This window comes from Drosophila suzukii, chromosome X (genome assembly GCF_043229965.1).
Source record: "Drosophila suzukii chromosome X, CBGP_Dsuzu_IsoJpt1.0, whole genome shotgun sequence".
In the NCBI taxonomy this organism is placed as follows: Eukaryota; Metazoa; Arthropoda; class Insecta; order Diptera; family Drosophilidae; genus Drosophila; species Drosophila suzukii.
Window position 1 is genome coordinate 15,115,748 of NC_092084.1, and position 18,339 is coordinate 15,134,086.

Consider the following 18,339-nt stretch of genomic DNA (forward strand, 5'->3'; position numbering starts at 1 on the left):
ATCGGGGTCGAAGGTGAAGTAACATGTAAGACGGCAGAAGCCATGACGACGACTCGACGTATTGATTTTGATTTTTAGCCCGCCACTCGAGACCTTCCTGAAACCCAAAATCCGAGGGCATCGAGATGGGGATGCCCAGCTGGATGACTTTGTGCCGCGGATCCCGAGGATTTGCCGCATTAATTGGCAATTAGAGGGGTACTTCCTTACCAACCGATCCGAGCAGTCGGAAACGTATCAATTACGGTCGCAATTAGTGTTATGCCATTTACTTCTTCATTTTTCTTGTTTGCTCAGTTCAATGACAGTTATTTTACCAAGTAATGAATATTTATTTAATGTGTCTTTAATTCGTTTATATAAAATTTTTTAGAGGAGTATGAATAGTTGAAAATGCAATCTTAAAAAAATCAAATTTAGAAAATGGCTAATTCCAAATTTTCGATATCATTTAATAATTTATTTTATTTTAGTTGATTAACATTTTTATTCAATACCTTAACTGCAAGTTCTTTTTGCTTTTGAAAAATACTTTAAAATTCCGTTGTCATGTGAAGACATACTTTCCACAGCTTTCTTTAACCTCTTTGACCTCTCGGCCCAATACATTATTTCTTTCTTTATCTAGCTAACCAATCATCCAGCCTAAATCATTCAGCCAGCCGAAGATCTTATTTTGGCAGAGTTGATCTTGTCTAACCTCCAACTCAAAGCAATTAATCGGTGTAAACCGGTTCGCGTTCCCCTCAAATCTTTGTAGATCTATAGATAAATTTCTGAGAACCTGACAACACCAAAAGTTCAATTCCCCTGAAGAAGGCGGCTTCTCTCCGCTATTTATGCGTAATTTGCCAATTTGCACAAATTTCGGGTATTGAAAAAATAAACACAGACGACGGGAGAAAACGGAGAAATGAAGAAGCCACCATGCACTGAGAAAATGTTTCGGGTCTGGTAGCTTAAAAAATATATACCTACAAAAATAAAATATATAGAAACATAATTATTTATTGCAATATCTTTAGGTTTCTTCTCAATAACATGTTTATGTTTATGCAGGTGTTATTAAATCTTAAATATTAAAAAAGTCTAGTAAATTACCAATATAATAAGTATTTTCTCTGTAATATGTTTTTACTATGGAAATTATTATATTTGAACTATTCTTAAAAAATAATAATTACAGTCGCGACAACTTAACAAGTAAGTATTAATATGTGTAGGCTAACAATTTTATTTTAACAAAATTCTAAATATTTGTTATAAATTTCGATTTGTTTATTAAAATGTTTAGAGTAACCCATAATTTGTTTGCCTTTTGTGCACGCGTCACAGTCTTTTGAGTCGGTTTTTGGGTCCGGCTCACGCTTTTTTCCATGGCTCATGGGCGGGGCAGATATCCTTGAACTTGCCACAGTCGGCGGCAGGATATCATTTGCCCGTATTTCGTCTGGCCCCTGGTGGCCTTCTTATTTATTTATATAAAATTGTGCGGCAAGTCGTTGACTTGGCCTAATCCAAACCTTTTTTGCCCCCGTTTATCAATTGTTCTCGAGGAACTCACAAAAGGGAAAAAGGATTTTTCAAGTCGCACCATTTTGGTTTACGTGCCGCGCGAAAAGTTTCAGGGTCAAACGTTTATATGAAATACCCACGCATATATACACCTTTTGTTCTTGCCCAACTTGCCATAAAATATGGCAAAATGAAATTTAAAACCTCTTCAAGATATTCAATTATTTGCCAGCTCTCCTTTGTTCTCGGCTTTTCACCTGAAGAGTTGAGCGAAAATGTCGCTGAAATTTAATTGGAAAAAAAGCAATGGAATTTAATACACTTCAGCGTAGTATTTATACAAATATATAAAAATAAGATGAAAAAGAGATACAGTAGGTATGGGCAAATATTCACATTTAAATGTTTATATTTTATAATTTACTTATTGAAAAATTTAAAACAAATCATATAATATTTTTGCCATAACCCTAAAATTAGAAATAAAATAAAACCAAAAGACCCCGTTGCTTCACTTGGTATTCACTTGATATTTCTTTATTTTTTGTATGTTTAATGTTTATATTTTATAATTTACTTATTGAAAAATTGGCAACAAATATATATTATTTTTGCCATAACCCTAAAATTAGATATAAAATAAAACCAAAAGACCCAGTTGTTTCACTTGGTATTCACTTGATATTTTCTTTATTTTTTGTATGCTTAAGGTTGTTGCTCATAGTTGGAACCCATATGAATTTTCCTAGTTTGTTGCACTTAAACAAATAGAAAAAAAAAATTTATAAATAAGGTATATTGGTGGATTTAGTTGGCGATTTGGAAGCGTCGCCAGATGCGCTGCAATCGCGAGTCGGAGGTGGACTGACCACCTTGGGTTTTTGGCTGACCATCGTGGTGATAGGGTTCTATGAAGTTGACCGCGGACTCCGCGTTTCGCTGCGGATTTGCCGGCTGCTTTTTATTGACCTTCCGCTTCTGATGTCGCTTCTTTTTCTGAGGACGTTTGTGGACCCGGCGATGGCTCTTCTTGACCAGGTTCCTTTTTCTAGCCAATGGCACGCCCTTTAATCGGTACTTCTTGGGCCTTTGGGACACCTTCTGCTTGTGGATCTGCAGTTCCTGGGGCTCCTGCTCCTCCTGGACCTCTGGCAGATCGAGGCGGTCCTCGAGAGCTCGTCCAGTCATGGTCATGGTCACTGGTATATCCTGCCCCTCATCCTCCTCATCATCATCATCCACAGAATTCTTGAGATGCATGATTTCCTGGAGGGCTCGACCCGTACTATTCGTTGTGGGCGTGGTTGTGGTCGTGGTCGAGATCGTTGTGGTGGGCGAACCAGTGGGCGTGGTCGTCGTGGTTGTCGTGGTCGAGGGTTGTGTGATCACAATCACATTGTCACTGGGCGGCTGCTGGAAGAGGCCCCGCATCAGCATGAACTTCTTCATCAGATCCCGACCTGATCCCACATCCTGTGGCGCAGGAATGCCGGAGGCACTGCGTCCTTGAACTTTCGGAAGGCGGTAGGCTGAATTGCAGAAATTACATTAGATGAGAAGGTAACCTTAGACGGCCATACTATTTGTTTTCTTAAAACCAAAAAAATTGAAACTAAGTTTTTTTTCTTAACATGTTTCAGTACAACATTTTTAATATAGGTCCAATTTAATATTAATATTAAAAAGAAAATTGTAAATGTATACTTCTTCAAATCAGGCTATTTGTTTTATTATTTAAGAATAAAATGTTTTACACTTACATACGTTTTTACAAAAATTTATCGCAATTAAAAACTTTATTATATAAATATAGTTTTTGTTAAAAAAAAATTACCCCATTTAAATTGTATGTACACACTTATTAATTTGAATTAATTATATGATAAACTTAATACGACCAAAAAAAATTGTTTTATATAACTAAAAAATTCTTGAAGATTTAATATTATGGTTTAAGCAGATAATATGTAAACTTAAAAAAAAACCTTTTTAAATATAGTCTCATAACCCTGTCTTAATTAAAAAACCAAATCTCAGTTTTTTATAAGGAAGGATAAATAACTTGTTTACTAGTGTATCTGAACTCACCGCTTCTACGCGACTCACAGTGGGCCAAAATGGCCAGAAAGACGACAAGAAGTGCGGATGTGTTCTGGTGGATCTGCATGGCGTCGGGGTTCCTTGGGCAGTGTTCGGACTGGGATCGAAGACCTCCGTTCTTATAGCACCTATGTGGCAAGCGGTGCAATTAAAAATTTCACCCGCCTCAGAACAAAACAGAGAGGAGAGTGACACATCTTGCGTGATGCCCCTGATGACATGCAATTATTGGGCGGCTCAGAACGGGAAGTCGACTGTCGGCTCTTGATGGGGAAAGTATCTCTGGCTACGCCCAGACAAGCTGAGATCTCTCCGACCACCGGGCAGTAAATCAAATCTAATAAACTCGACAATAAACATGCGTTCGCATAAATCTGCACTGGCCAAAGGGGAAAAACTCGAGGGCAAAGATATTCCGGGTTGTATAAATAAATAAACGAACTCATGTCCGCCCGCCCCAAAACACAGTTCTGTGCAAAATAATAAGTGTAAATGTACAGAGAATAAATAGAATAAACTGGGAAACAATTGAGGAATATTTGTATAATATTCTTAAATAGAAAATAACAGGCACTTCAATATTTAATTCAATAATTTTATTGTGGCTTTGTCAGAGGAGAACAAGTATTTAAGAACTTATCAAAATTTGTATCTTAAAAATGTGTACGTATTTTATTTTTTGTTTACCAACCACTATTTTTTCGAGCTCGATGGTACTGAATTTATTTGCCTGCACATATTTATATTACACGACCAGTATCTGTGGCATAATGTGGCTTTCTCGAAGGATAGTGTCGAGTGCGTGAGCCGCACCACCAGGCAAATAACTTTGGCATAATTCACTTAAATCTTTTTGTTTTAATCTTGAAAAGTGTTTCCCACAAAACTCTCGCCAGCACGCACACGCAGAGCTTTCTGACAGGCAAAAGATACAGAGTGCGGAGCACAAGATACAAGTTACAAGACACAAGATACAGAATACAGAGTACAAAGATACTTGTCTACGTGTGTCGGTGCTATTTTGATATTTCCTTTGCCCTGAGCTTTACCACCCGTCTGGCAAAATGTTTTTCCGTAATCATCCAGAGTGTTGTGTCAATATCTCGACGTTCCCTCCAACTTTGTATTTACTATAATCGTTATTATTTCTACAGTAACACTTGGGGTCAAGTGGAACTTCGAGCTGGAAAATCTATGAAAGGTTCAGGGAGCCTCGAAATACAATTGCCATGGCGAACACTTTTCACATTTGTCTTTGGACCCATTTAAGTTGGCAGCCAAAAGACTGATTTCTATTTAAACTAAAGCCAAATCATTTAAATATAACTTTAACGCGTTAATTTGTTACTCCCTTTGGTATTGGTTTCATATATGAAATATAACTTAATAATAAATTTATGCGAATAAAAAAAAAACATGAAACACTTACAACAATCAATTTGAAATCTCTTGAATATAAATTGCTAAAGTATAAAATATGCGTTCAGTAAATGAAGAAGCTATTTTGATGGGAAAATTAAAAATCCACGAATCAATCATAATTTGCATGTTTTTTCTCCAATTTTGCATTGCTGAAATTCCATTTATATTGCCTGGCCAATCAATAATTTAAATTGGTGCCTGTGTTTTTGTGTGTTTTATATACACATTCTGAACTGAAGGAATTCCATCTTCAGTTATTATTTTGCTTGCATTTCTGATTAAATATCTTCAAGTGTCTGTGGCCCTCTGAAGTGGAAGCCAGCCGATGTTTGACATAAAATTCAATTATAGAATTTTCTATTAACTTAAAAGCTTCTTATATTTATTTAATTTGTTATTGTGTCTCCGTTAGGTTTTTGCCAGTGCGAACTGTGGGAGGTGAGTCCACATCTATCTGTTATTATTATTGAGTTCCCGACAGTTGAGAGCCCAGAATGTTGCCATCAATTAGACACACACACACAGAAATCGGGCGGAGTGGTTGGGGAAAACTCCTACTATTTGCCATTTTGCCATTTGGCATTTTCTTCATTTCCTCGGCAAACATTTGCCAGATAATTTGACAGAACTTCCATGCACACCATCCCCAGGCACCAGAAAAGTCCATATTTTTGACTGATTGAATTGTCTTGGCAGCAAATTAAAATTGATCTAGTTAGCGCATCTATTTCATGGAGTTCTTCCCTCTGAGCTCTGGAAACTTTTTTCCCCGACCTCATGTAAAATGTTTATGGGTAATAAGCGAGGCTCTGCTCGCAAATTGAAAAGTTTTCCTTCCGGCCAATGGAAAAACTTATCAACTTAATATTATTGGGCCGGCGAAGAGATGAGGAGTTTCGCGAAAAGAGTGCTGCATTCCTTCATTCATACAGATGAGTTCAAAATAATAGTTGTATTATAAAAAAATAGATTTTAAAGGTGCAGTTTTAATGGGAATTGGCATGAATGAAATAGTATGTTCTGAGTAATTTTTGAAGGATTTCTATGATAAATTTAAATTCAACATGTTGCCAAATAGAGATTTGTAATTATTTTACTGAGTTATTTAAGAGTTAAATACAAAAACTTAATATTCATAACAACACAAATTAAATAGCGTGATTTAAAATGAACATATTTAAATGAATGTAGAAAATGTTATATAAGATAATAATCATATTTACCTTCAACTTATTTTATGTCATTAAAAAAAGAATATCATATTTAAATTGTTAAATTTAATATTTAAATAAAGTAAAAAATTGTATTTTATTTATTTTTACTGAATAAACATTTTACTGAAAAACCACGAAAAAATTAGCATTTTTGACCAAAATCTGAGTCTCAAAAAAAACCGATGTACCCCCTTATAAAAAATCCGAAAATGGGTCAAAAAATAAATATTCCTTAAAGTGATGGGGATCGATAGCGTTTGTAGCAAGCTGCTCAAAACAGTCGGTCTTTTAGATGTACGCCTTGATTTGACTAAACTACGACTGAAAATCCACCAAAAATTGAGCATTTTTGACCAAAATCTGAGTCCCAAAAAAAACCGATGTACCCCCTTATAAAAAATGCGAAAAAGGGTCAAAAAATAAATATTCCTTAAAGTGATGGGGTTCGATAGCATTTGTAGCAAGCTGCTCAAAACAGTCGGTCTTTTAGCTGTACGTCTTGATTTGACTAAACTACGACTGAAAAACCACGAAAAAATTAGTATTTTTGACCAAAATCTGAGTCCCAAAAAAAACCGATGTACCCCCTTATAAAAAATCCGAAAATGGGTCAAAAAATAAATATTCCTTAAAGTGATGGAGATCGATAGCATTTGTAGCAAGCTGCTCAAAACAGTCGGTCTTTTAGCTGTACGTCTTGATTTGACTAAACTACGACTGAAAATCCACAAAAAAAATGAGCATTTTTGACCAAAATCTGAGTCCCAAAAAAAACCGATGTACCCCCTTATAAAAAATGCGAAAAAGGGTCAAAAAATAAATATTCCTTAAAGTGATGGGGATCGATAGCATTTGTAGCAAGCTGCTCAAAACAGTCGGTCTTTTAGCTGTACGCCTTGATTTGACTAAACTACGACTGAAAAACCACGAAAAAATGAGCATTTTTAACCAAAATCTGAGTCCCAAAAAAAACCGATGTACCCCCTTATAAAAAATGCGAAAAAGGGTCAAAAAATAAATATTCCTTAAAGTGATGGGGATCGATAGCATTTGTAGCAAGCTGCTCAAAACAGTCGGTCTTTTAGCTGTACGTCTTGATTTGACTAAACTACGACTGAAAATCCACAAAAAAATGAGCATTTTTAACCAAAATCTGAGTCCCAAAAAAAACCGATGTACCCCCTTATAAAAAATCCGAAAATGGGTCAAAAAATAAATAGATCCTACTATTCGAAACACAGCTGTAAAAAAGATGAGATATAGCCATTTCGGTTTGGCTTTCGCTTAAAAATCTGCCGGCAACTTGGGCTAGTTGGCATTATTGGGCTGTCAGTGCAATTGATCTTAACTAAAGTTGGTCAGTCGGCTGGGATTAGAAAAAGCGCAGAAGTGGTAATTGGATTTAGAACTTATTTATAATACAAAAATAAAAAATAGTTGTTTTTTTATGCATTTTATTGAGTTTATGGTACAAAAAAAAGGTGTTTAAGTCTAGGGGTCAGTGAGTTCCGCATGAGTTTCTTTCCGGCAATGGTTACCTCTTGAGGTACTGCACCCGGCGAATGTTCTGGGCCAGGGATTGCAGAGGTCGCCTTCGGACCAGAGGACGGGGTCTCAGCCGCTGTCCCAGGATCCCATAGCCGGGTGAACCGGCGGCTGAGTGACCCTGACCCTGACTCTGAAGCTCCTCGTCGGCCTGCTCCACATCCTCCAGCTCCATCACATCCAGCTCGGGGGTCAGGCCAAAGGCGGATATGTCGTCCTCCTCCAGCTGAGCGTCCTGCTCCCTGATGGCCGGCGGAGGCGGTGGCGGCGGAGGAGCAGGAGCTGGACTCCTGGCCAGCTGCCGGTACATGCGGAGATTCATCGGAACATAACGCACCTCGTTGCCAATGGTGATGGGCACCAGGGGCACTCCCGCCAGCGGGCTGTAGCCGCCATTGAGGCCACCCAATCCCGCATAGCCACCACCCAAGTCGCCGCCATAGAAGGCCGCCTCGTTCCAGCCAAACAGATCCGGATAGGATACTGCCGGCGATAGGGCGTCGTCCTGTCGCTTCCGGAAATACTGCATCGGCAGTCCGGCCGGATAGCCAATTGGAGTCCGGATGAAGTCCGTGTTTCGAGTGGTCGTCGTCGTCGCGGCAGCCGGAGTGGCCGTGGCATTGGTATTAATGTTATTGGTATTATTGTTAACGATTCCGCCGGAGCCCAGTCCGGAAAATACAAACACCGTGCCGCCGTTCCTAAAAAAGTGTCTGCCCTGGTTCCGGAGATTTTGATCCTCGCCCCGCCGCTGGGCAATCTGCGAGGGATTCAGGCCACTGGTCACCAGGAGCACCTGCTGCAGGTCATCCAGCTGGCCATCCTGACCCACATCCAGGTTCACATAGAGGCCACGTGGCTCGGGAATTTCCTGGTCCTTCTCCTGTGGCTCTGGGAAATTGAAGCCCCCAAGAAGATCCTTCAAGTCCAGAGGGATGAGCTGTCGCGGTGCCATCCTGGCCAAGTTGATGGTGGCCAAAAGGATGACCAGGCGGAGCAGATAGCTCTTCGGAGGATTGGGCATTTTGCTCTGGTCTGGGCTGCTCTGGCCAAACTGTGAGTGCTGCCCGGCAATTTGCAGACTTTTATAGCTCCAGATATTTTTGGGACAGCCCACCAGTGGTCCTAATGAGCCACCATTTATCCGCAAGCTTATCACAGATTTTTCGCGATTAAATCCATTAATCTCACTTCGTTTCGACTTGTTCTCGACTCGCGGACCATATCTTTTCTTGGCCTTCCTCGCGTTTTTTACTTGGCTTATTAGTTTGCCAAAGAGCTGATGTTAATTACACGAGCCCCCCGATAAGGCAAATTAATGGGGCAAGTGGAGCCTTTCTCTAGCGGGCATACTATATATCTAGACTATATATTTTATATATTTGAAATGTTTACTTCATCTTATATATCTATATACTTATATATACTTATTTGGGTATAAAGAGAGAGCGGTCATAGTTTTCTATAAATATTCGCTTTATTAACTCGGTCTCAATTATGAACATTTTTTAGTAGAAACATTATGATAAAAAATAGGCTTCAAAACTGATTACACATTAAATGAAATATATTTTTATATTTATTTCTTTATGTGCTACAATATTTAAATTAACCCATTTTAAATATCTTAACTTTGATTATTTAATTGGAACTATAGGTTACAAGGTATGCAATTAATTTTTAGTATATTTCAATCTTTAGTTATAACAAAAAGTGTATGATTATATTGATGTGACACATTGAGATATACAAGTTTACAATTTAACAGATTGTGCTCGATGGTTTCACTAATCATAACAAATGCTTCTCGTTTTCTTCGCTTTGGCTGCCTGATTCAAAAATAGATGGCAATAAGTATAGGCAACATGCATTTTAGAGTAAATATTTCAGAAGTTCTTTATGTCCACTTTCATTTAGCCCGATGCAAGACAAATAAATATTCTGTTGCACTTATTTTTCGGGCATTTTCATGCTCGCAGGAACTTGGCACCTCGCCCCGTCTCTTTCGCGCCGTCGCTAGCTGTCTCTTTCTAGCACTTTGCCCGTCTGTCTCTGTCCAACATTTGTGTGTTTGTGGCCGTGTGTTTGTGTTTGGCCCAATGTGTCAAAGTCAACTTGGTAAAAAGTTTGCTTTTTATTATTTTGTTGGCACTTTTTGAAGCGCTTTTTGGCTGCATCTTCTCTTATTTTTGGTCTTATTTTTCTGTTTCTTGCCCAACTATTGCTACTTCTTGGCCAGATGCTCTAGTTATTTTATGTGCAGTGCGAATAAAAAAAACAAATAGATCTATATAAAGTAAACACTTTAAACAGCGAACTATTAAAAAACACAAAAATTTAAAACAAAAAAATATATTGCACTTATAAAATATTTTAAATATTTTTTTATAATTTCTATTTATTACCTAGTGTTTACTTTTAAGGTAGATCACTGTATATAATAGTTGGGCAGCTGTGGGTTAAGAATGCAAGGCCATAAGGCGATTTTAGCGATTTTACTTTTGCCCGAAGGCTTTTTTCCGGCAATAAAAATTTAAGTCGATTTTATGTTGCAGGTTTTTAGGATGCTTAAGCGGGCTTAAGGGGTTTTTTTTTGACCCAGAACTCCTTGCAAAGTTGCAGTTGCTTTTTGTTTTTCTTCAATTTTTTTATTTGCCAAAATTACACACAAAGTTTCATTTCTCTGGCGATTTTGTTGTCTAAGGTCTGCGAGTCACACGAAAGAGATAGCGAAAGTCAGCTGGAAAGAGACGGGCATAAAAGCAGAGCGAAAGAGACGGGGGGAACTAAACTGCTCAGAGTTAATGGCATCGTCAAAAAATTGGAAAGGTTTATTTAAATTTCAACTTGTTTCGAAAACGTTTAAAAAGTTTTGCGCTACTAACTGACTGCTGATAACATAAAAGTCTCCCCCTTCCTAACTCCCCCTCCACCCCTCCAACCCTTCACCCTTTTTCCAACCCCTTAACCCACTTATTTTTCGACTTCTTCGGCAGCAAAGAAAACTCCTCCGCCCCATTTTCCTGTCCCGAGGCCAAGTTAAAACAACTGACAAAAAGTTGTTGCCTCCGAATGGCAACGAATCAAAGGGGAAATTGGGAAATGGAAAAGCTGCGGGGGAAAATCAAAAGGGAGGCCGTGACAAAATTAGCACAAAATATTTTATTTCTCAACCAGACAAGATGGCAATGAAATGGAAAGATCTAACCGAGATGGTTAATAAATAGGAAGGGAAAGTGAGTAGAAAGGGCAGGAAAAAAAGGAGGGCTTTTTTGAGTGGCCTTCACAAGTAAATTAAAGAGATGTTACTCATTGAGTAAAAAAAACATTTTAAAATAATTACTTAGATATAAAATGGGTTATTATATGCAGAAAAAAAAATGTTTTTATATATAATATGTCAATCATATTGAAGAAGTATCCATTTTGGTCCGAAGTTCTTTAAGATTTCTTTGCTGTTCAGACTGATATCAAAGAATATTTGTTTTTCTCCAAAGTTGGTAATTATAATAATCGGAAAAATTACCCTTTTTCCAAATTGAAAAAACAGTTGTTGTTAGGTGGCCGTTTTTTTTTAAAGAAGTGACTTATATAATAGTTATAGTAGGGACCAATCCATAGAATTGTTAATTTGACCGATGAAGAAAGTTGATGTCACCAGATAATCTACCATTTTGAATTTTTATAAAAGCGCCAATTCCCAAAGACTTGGTGATAAAAAAACTTACGACGGCACTGGTTAAATTAATAATTATAATAAATTTTAATTACAATTTCTTTAGATCACTAAAGTCCTTTATAGATAAAGCTCAGAACGAGCGATAACTTTCAGGAATATTTGGGTCTCTGTTACAGTAAGAGTACAGATTAAATTACATAAGAATTTATCTTATAATATTAAGTAAAAAAATTATATAAATGAAAATGATGTTAGTAATGTAGCAAGCAGACACACACACACACACACACACATACATATCCCTAAGCATCTGTTCTACATTAAGTTAGGTCACACTATTATTAAACACATACATACATCCCTGTTACTCTTAAGAAACACTATGCTTGTCTCACTCCCTCATACTGTGTACCCCCAACGCTTGTAACATAGGTTAAGCCTGTACAAATCTGCACAATAAAGATCACTTTTGCTGCGACCGCCGAACAAGAAAGTGCCGTCTACAATTTCAGAAGTGGGATTACCGCGAAAAATTTTTTCTCGCGTCCCTAACTCTGCCTACGAGCAAAATAAAGCAAAGGCTATTACTTGAGTTATTTAAAATTGTGCGTAATCATGGACACCATCGCTGCAGACAACTACACAGCATCAGAACTTCGATGTTGGCTGGAAAAACTTGGGTTGCCGAAAAGCGGCACCAAGGCAACACTAGCAGCGCGGTTGAATGGTGTGCCCCCCGAAGCCCGAGGAGATTGTCCAGTGCTGGACCCGAAGGACATGACCGACATTGAAGCTGGGCCTGAGGAAAGGTCAAATAGTGCTGCAGTTCAAGGAACCGATCAGGACGATGTCGGGGCTACATCGCTGGATGCCCAAAACAACGACGAAACCGCCAACAACAACATGTGCGTTCCAGAAATTTCCATGCAATTGGAATCTCTGAAGCGCCATTTAGAAGTCGTCCAATTGGAAAATGAGTTTCTCAAATTGGAAGTTTCCCGGCGTCAGCCATGGAATAGAGTGACCGCACCTTCGACGAGCAATTTGCCAGAAATCCAGAACAATGTTTCCACACCAAATCAAACCAATGTCACCCTATCGGATTTGGAGAATATTGTTGCAGAGGCTGCCAGGCCTAATACAGCCATTTTTAACAACAATTCTTTGGTGACCATGGTTAAGGAAATGCTTCCACCTTTCGACGGTGCTGTTAACAGCAAAGTGCCAGTTAACACGTGGATCGCACAGCTCAACGCGATCATAAAAATGTACAAGCTGAGTGAAGACATAACGCGCATACTGGTTATGTCAAAGTTGAAAGACCGCGCTCAAATTTGGTTGCACTCTTCTGAGAACTTTCTGTCCTTGCCAGTCCAGGACCTGTTAACTCAACTCGCAGAGGCTTTTCAGTCAAAAGAGAGCAAGATAATGTCCAGACGCAAGTTCCAGGAGCGAAAGTGGCAACCAGCTGAAGACTTTGCTACGTACTTCAACGACAAGACCCTGTTGGCTGCACACATCCGGATAGACGACGAGGAATTAATCGACAGTATCATCGAAGGAATACCGGATACTCTTCTACGGCAACAGGCACACATGCACTGTTTTAATTCGTCTGCCCAGCTGTTGCAGGCATTCTCCAAAGTAACATTGCGGAAACCATCTCTCGCATTTGGACGCCACAAAGACGTTTCCGGAAATCAGCCCGGACCCGCTGTAAGATGCTTCAACTGTAACTCCGTGGGTCATTTCGCGGCCGACTGCCGCAAGCCTAAGCGCGCGTACGGCGCTTGCTACGGTTGTGGAAGCTTGGAGCACCTGATATCTCATTGCAACGAGAAGAAGAACGCAACCAAAAATGAATATGTGAGACCGTTTAAAATTTACTTTAATTCGCAGCCTAATCAGTGCCTATTTACAGAATGCCTAATCGATTCTGGGAGTCCAATTAGTTTTACGAAGTTATCCTGTGTTGAAAACATTCTAAGTAGTAGCATCATTAACGTTAATGAAAACAACTTTTCGCATTACTTTGGCTTGAACCACAGCCCTTTAGATATACATGGAAAGATGTCATGTTTTGTTATTATGAATAAAGTAAAGTTTAATTTCGAATTACTAATTGTGGCAAACAAATCGATGGCATATAGCACTGTTTTGGGAAGAGATTTTATGAACATTTGTAACTTTAAGATTGTTAGGGAAAATGATTGTTCAAATGATAGTTTTGCTAATGATCGTTCAAATGATAGTTGTGTTGATGATCGTTTACAGGATATTTGTTCAAAAGATAGTTACTTTGCAAATGATCGCTCAGATGATAGTAATAGTGAGAAGGATAGCAGTTTTAGAATTTATTGCTCAAATGTTGGTCAGATTAGAAACGATTGTGCTACTGATAGCTGTGAGAAAGATGATTGTCTAAATGATAGTATTAAGGTTTATTGTGGTTACAAAGAAACACAAAGTGATTCGTGTAAAATGATAGAGTCAAGTCAAAATTTAAGTGTCCAGCCGAGCGATCATTTCGAGTCAGAAATTATGTCAATTGAATACCCTGATCCAGCCGAATGCAACCTGTTAAATGTTAGCGATAAGTGTGAGTTTGCGTTAAGAAAAAAACTGATAGATATTTTTGATAAGTTTTATACGAAACCGGAACGGCCGGAGATCCCCTTAGTAAAATGGGAAATGAAACTGAATTTTGATACAACTAAACCGTTCAATTACCCTCCAAGGCGTCTATCATACGCAGAGAAAAGTCAAGTTCAAAATTTATTAGACGATTACATAAAAAACGGTATTATTCGAGTAAGCGAGTCTGAGTATGCATCACCTATAGTTCTAGTAAAGAAAAAGTCTGGAGAATTAAGAATGTGCGTAGATTACCGAACCCTTAACAAAAACATGCTTAAAGATAACTACCCTACCCCCTTAATAGATGACCTTATTGATAAACTGTCTGAAAAAACTATTTTTACCAAGTTAGACCTTAAAAATGGGTTCTTTCACGTGCACATGCATGAGGATTCAATCAAGTATACCGCTTTTACAACACCTATGGGTCAGTATGAATGGCTTAGAATGCCGTTTGGTTTACGAAACGCACCAGCAGTTTTTCAAAGATTTGTGAACAAAATCTTTGCCGATTTGGTTAAAGAAGATAAGGTTTTAATTTATATGGATGATATTTTAATAGCAACGAAAGATAGTAAGAGTCATATGGAGATATTAACGGAGGTATTTAAACGACTGGTAGATAACAAGCTTGAGCTTAGGTTAGACAAGTGTGAATTCCTTCAAAGAGAAATAAAGTATTTAGGATATATAATATCGGGAGAGGGTATTAAACCTGATTCGAAAGGTATGCAAGCAGTAAAAGACTTCCCTGTACCGACAAAAACGCATGAGGTTCAAAGTTTTCTTGGACTGTGCTCCTATTTCAGACGCTTTGTCAAAGATTTCTCAACAAAAGCAAAGCCGTTGTATGATCTTGTAAGAAAGGACAGAAAGTTCGAATTTGGTGCGAAAGAGTTAGAGTGTTTTGAAATATTAAAAGTAAATCTTTTGGAAGCCCCTATTCTGGCCTTGTACAATCCAAAAGACCCAACAGAGTTACATTGCGATGCTAGCGCCCTAGGTTTTGGTTCAATTTTAATGCAGAAAAAGAAAGATAGTAAGTTTCACCCCGTATTCTATTTTTCCAAACGCACGACGGATGTGGAGGCGAAGTACCACAGTTTTGAATTAGAAACGCTCGCTGTAGTTTACTCGTTACAACGCTTTAGAATCTATCTTCAAGGAATACAGTTCAAAATAGTTACAGATTGTAGTGCTCTTACCCTGGCGTTAAATAAAAAGGAATTATGCCCAAGAATTGCCAGGTGGGCACTTTTTCTTCAAGATTATGACTACACTTTAGAACATAGAGCCGGCAAGCGTATGCAACATGTCGATGCACTTAGCAGGAACACACACATACTGTCAATCGATTCTAATTCATTTGAAGAAAACTTAGTTATATGTCAAAGTAGAGATGAGAAAATTAAAAGTATAGCTGAGAAACTTCAGGAAACAGAATTAAAGGATTATGAGATGCGGAATGGAATAATTTACAGAAAAAAGGATACGAATAGTCTTTTATTTTATGTGCCAAGCGAAATGGAAAGCCACGTTCTTTTTAGTTACCATGATCAGTTAGGACATGTTGGAATAGATAAGATGGTAGAAGTTATCTCAAAAAGTTACTGGTTCCCCAAAGTTCGTGAAAAATGCAAGCGGCACATTAATAATTGTTTGAAATGTATCGCCTATTCTGATAAGTCTGGTAAAGACGAAGGTTTCCTTCATAGCATCCCCAAAGTAAGCATTCCCTTTGATGTCATACACATAGACCATTATGGCCCGGTAGACAAGAGTAGAGCTAACAAACACGTACTGGTGATTATAGACGCATTTACAAAGTTTGTAAGACTTTATCCGGCAAAAACTACAAAGTCTAGGGAAGCAATAGTAGCATTAAAGGACTATTTCAGGTCGTATAGTAGGCCGCGATGCGTGATTTCAGACCGTGGGACATGCTTCACTTCTAAAGAATTTCATGACTTCTTAGAAGAAAACGAAGTGAAACACATTAAGATAGCCACTGGATCGCCGCAGGCTAATGGGCAAGTCGAAAGAGTTAATAGAAGCATAGGACCCATGATCGCTAAATTGACTGATCCAGACAAGGGATTGTTCTGGGATACAGTTTTAGAAACAGTTGAACACGCACTTAATAATACGATTCAAAGATCAGTTAGTCAGCACCCAAGTCAAGTCTTATTCGGAGTGTCTCAAAAAGGAAAAGTTATAGATAGCTTAAAAGAGAAATTAGAAGAGTTAAATAAAAATAGAGAAAGTAGGAATTTAGAAGTAATTAGAGAAAAAGCTACTCAGAGCATCGAGAAGCTGCAAGAATACAATAAGTTACGCACAGACCTTAAGAGAAAGATTGCTAAAGAATACCAGACGGACGATTTAGTAATGATCAAAAACTTCGATTCTCATGTAGGCGTATCCAAAAAACTAATTCCAAAATTCAAAGGCCCTTACAGAGTGACAAAGGTTCTTCGTAATGATAGGTATGTCTTGGAGGATGTTGAAGGTTTTCAACAGTCGAGGCTTCCTTATAAGGGAGTTTGGGCAGTAGCAAATATACGACCATGGATTAATAATGCAAATAGTTAAGAGATCAGGAGCTCTCTGGTCAGGATGGCCGAATTGTAGCAAGCAGACACACACACACACACACACACATACATATCCCTAAGCATCTGTTCTACATTAAGTTAGGTCACACTATTATTAAACACATACATACATCCCTGTTACTCTTAAGAAACACTATGCTTGTCTCACTCCCTCATACTGTGTACCCCCAACGCTTGTAACATAGGTTAAGCCTGTACAAATCTGCACAATAAAGATCACTTTTGCTGCGACCGCCGAACAAGAAAGTGCCGTCTACAGTAAGAAGTTTTTTTTCTGTAGATGGAAATAGTTTTGATATATTTACAGGCCCAAATTCGGCTTTTTTGGTATTTAAGATATTTTCGAAAAATATATTTGAGTTAATAAGAGTAAATGGAATTTTAGAAAGTCAGACTGCCTTTTTGGTGGTTGTCTCTGTCTATTTATCCTTCCACTTTCATTCCCTGATTTAGGTTTACCCCTATTTTTCTACCCTCTTCCGCCCTGATTTTCCGCTTTTCCCACTTTTTCTGGCTCGCCAATGAATCTGTCAGTTTTTCAAATATCCCCAATGCCATTGTGCAAAGTTTCGAGTGGCAGCCACTAATATTGACAGCGCTCAAATGTAGAACAAGGGGGTGGTGGGTGGTGCTCCAAGGGGGATGGGTGGTGCTCCAGCGCGGGTGGTTGGTTTTCCAGTGGTGGGCGGTGGGCGGTGGTTTGTGGGTGGTGGTGCTGTGGAAACGTGCCTGAGCACGTCTTCTACTTAACTTTGTTAAACACAAATCCTTTGGGCAAAGAGTTGCTCCGTCCTTTTCTTTTGGGCCACGCACACGCATTAGGGGGCGGTGGGCGGTGGGCGTTGGGTGGGTGGTGAATAGTGCCCAGGGGGCGTGGTCGGTCGACAGACCAGCAGACATAATCGCATAAAGATAAAACAGTTTAACAGTCGCAATGAACAAAAGCAACTGATGGTTTTTTTTTTGGTTGGCCGAGAGATGGGGACAAAACCGTTCAATTGACCTCCCGCTGATTTTCATGGGCGGCATGGGATGGTTGGAAGGGGGGTCGTGGCTCTGGCACTAAAAAAGCTCAGACTATACAAACAAAGATGGCCAACGGCGCTCGTCGCACAAAAATCTGTCAATTATTTAAATCGCCTGGCAAAAATCTTGGCCAGGTTTTCACTGCAGCAGGGAAAGCCCTCGGGTGGTCCCAAAAATGGATATTATACTGTTGTGTTTATAATGGAAGGGCACTGTGAAAAAATATTTAAAATATTTAATATACAAGAAATTAAGGTAAATTCGTGTAGTTTATAAAAAAATATTAAGAATACAAAATAAATACATTAATTTCTACTATAAGAAACCTTAATTTCAAATAAAATTATTTTATAAATTGACTCCTAGAGAACTTCAGAATTTCCCATACCATTTCTCTAAGTGTACAAGCAACTCAATTCATAAATTTTAACTGCGCCAGAAATATCCTGTGTCTGCTGGTAATTAAAATTAAAATAAGCCTTTTCCATGCTTTTTCGGGCACAGGCAGCCCTGGTTTAGGGTTGTCAGGCTGTGTGTGGGTCAAAGTCGTCTTAGTGGGGAATCGAAATCGAAACTCAAAGCGCCG

The 18,339-nt window shown here is 38.5% G+C and overlaps 3 protein-coding genes across 3 annotated transcripts; 1 reads left to right on the forward strand and 2 right to left on the reverse strand.

Moving 5' to 3' along the window:
* Positions 1-2,155: 2,155 nt before the first annotated feature.
* LOC108018872 (activating signal cointegrator 1 complex subunit 2 homolog) lies at positions 2,156-3,787 on the reverse strand. Its single transcript, XM_036819943.3, has 2 exons — positions 3,604-3,787; positions 2,156-3,044 (listed from the first exon to the last, which is right to left on the reverse strand). The coding sequence occupies exons 1-2, from the start codon at positions 3,680-3,682 to the stop codon at positions 2,323-2,325; spliced, it is 801 nt and encodes a 266-aa protein (XP_036675838.2). The 5' UTR covers positions 3,683-3,787; the 3' UTR covers positions 2,156-2,322.
* A 3,926-nt stretch (positions 3,788-7,713) lies between these two features.
* On the reverse strand, positions 7,714-8,860 carry LOC108019055 (uncharacterized). The gene has a single exon (XM_017086680.4). The coding sequence runs from the start codon at positions 8,818-8,820 to the stop codon at positions 7,786-7,788; it is 1,035 nt and encodes a 344-aa protein (XP_016942169.2). The 5' UTR covers positions 8,821-8,860; the 3' UTR covers positions 7,714-7,785.
* Positions 8,861-12,068: 3,208 nt separating this feature from the next.
* Positions 12,069-13,670, forward strand: LOC118879346 (uncharacterized). The gene is made up of 2 exons (XM_036822197.3): positions 12,069-13,341; positions 13,397-13,670. Exons 1-2 carry the CDS (start codon positions 12,091-12,093, stop codon positions 13,403-13,405), a joined length of 1,260 nt encoding a protein of 419 aa, XP_036678092.2. The 5' UTR covers positions 12,069-12,090; the 3' UTR covers positions 13,406-13,670.
* Positions 13,671-18,339: the final 4,669 nt, after the last annotated feature.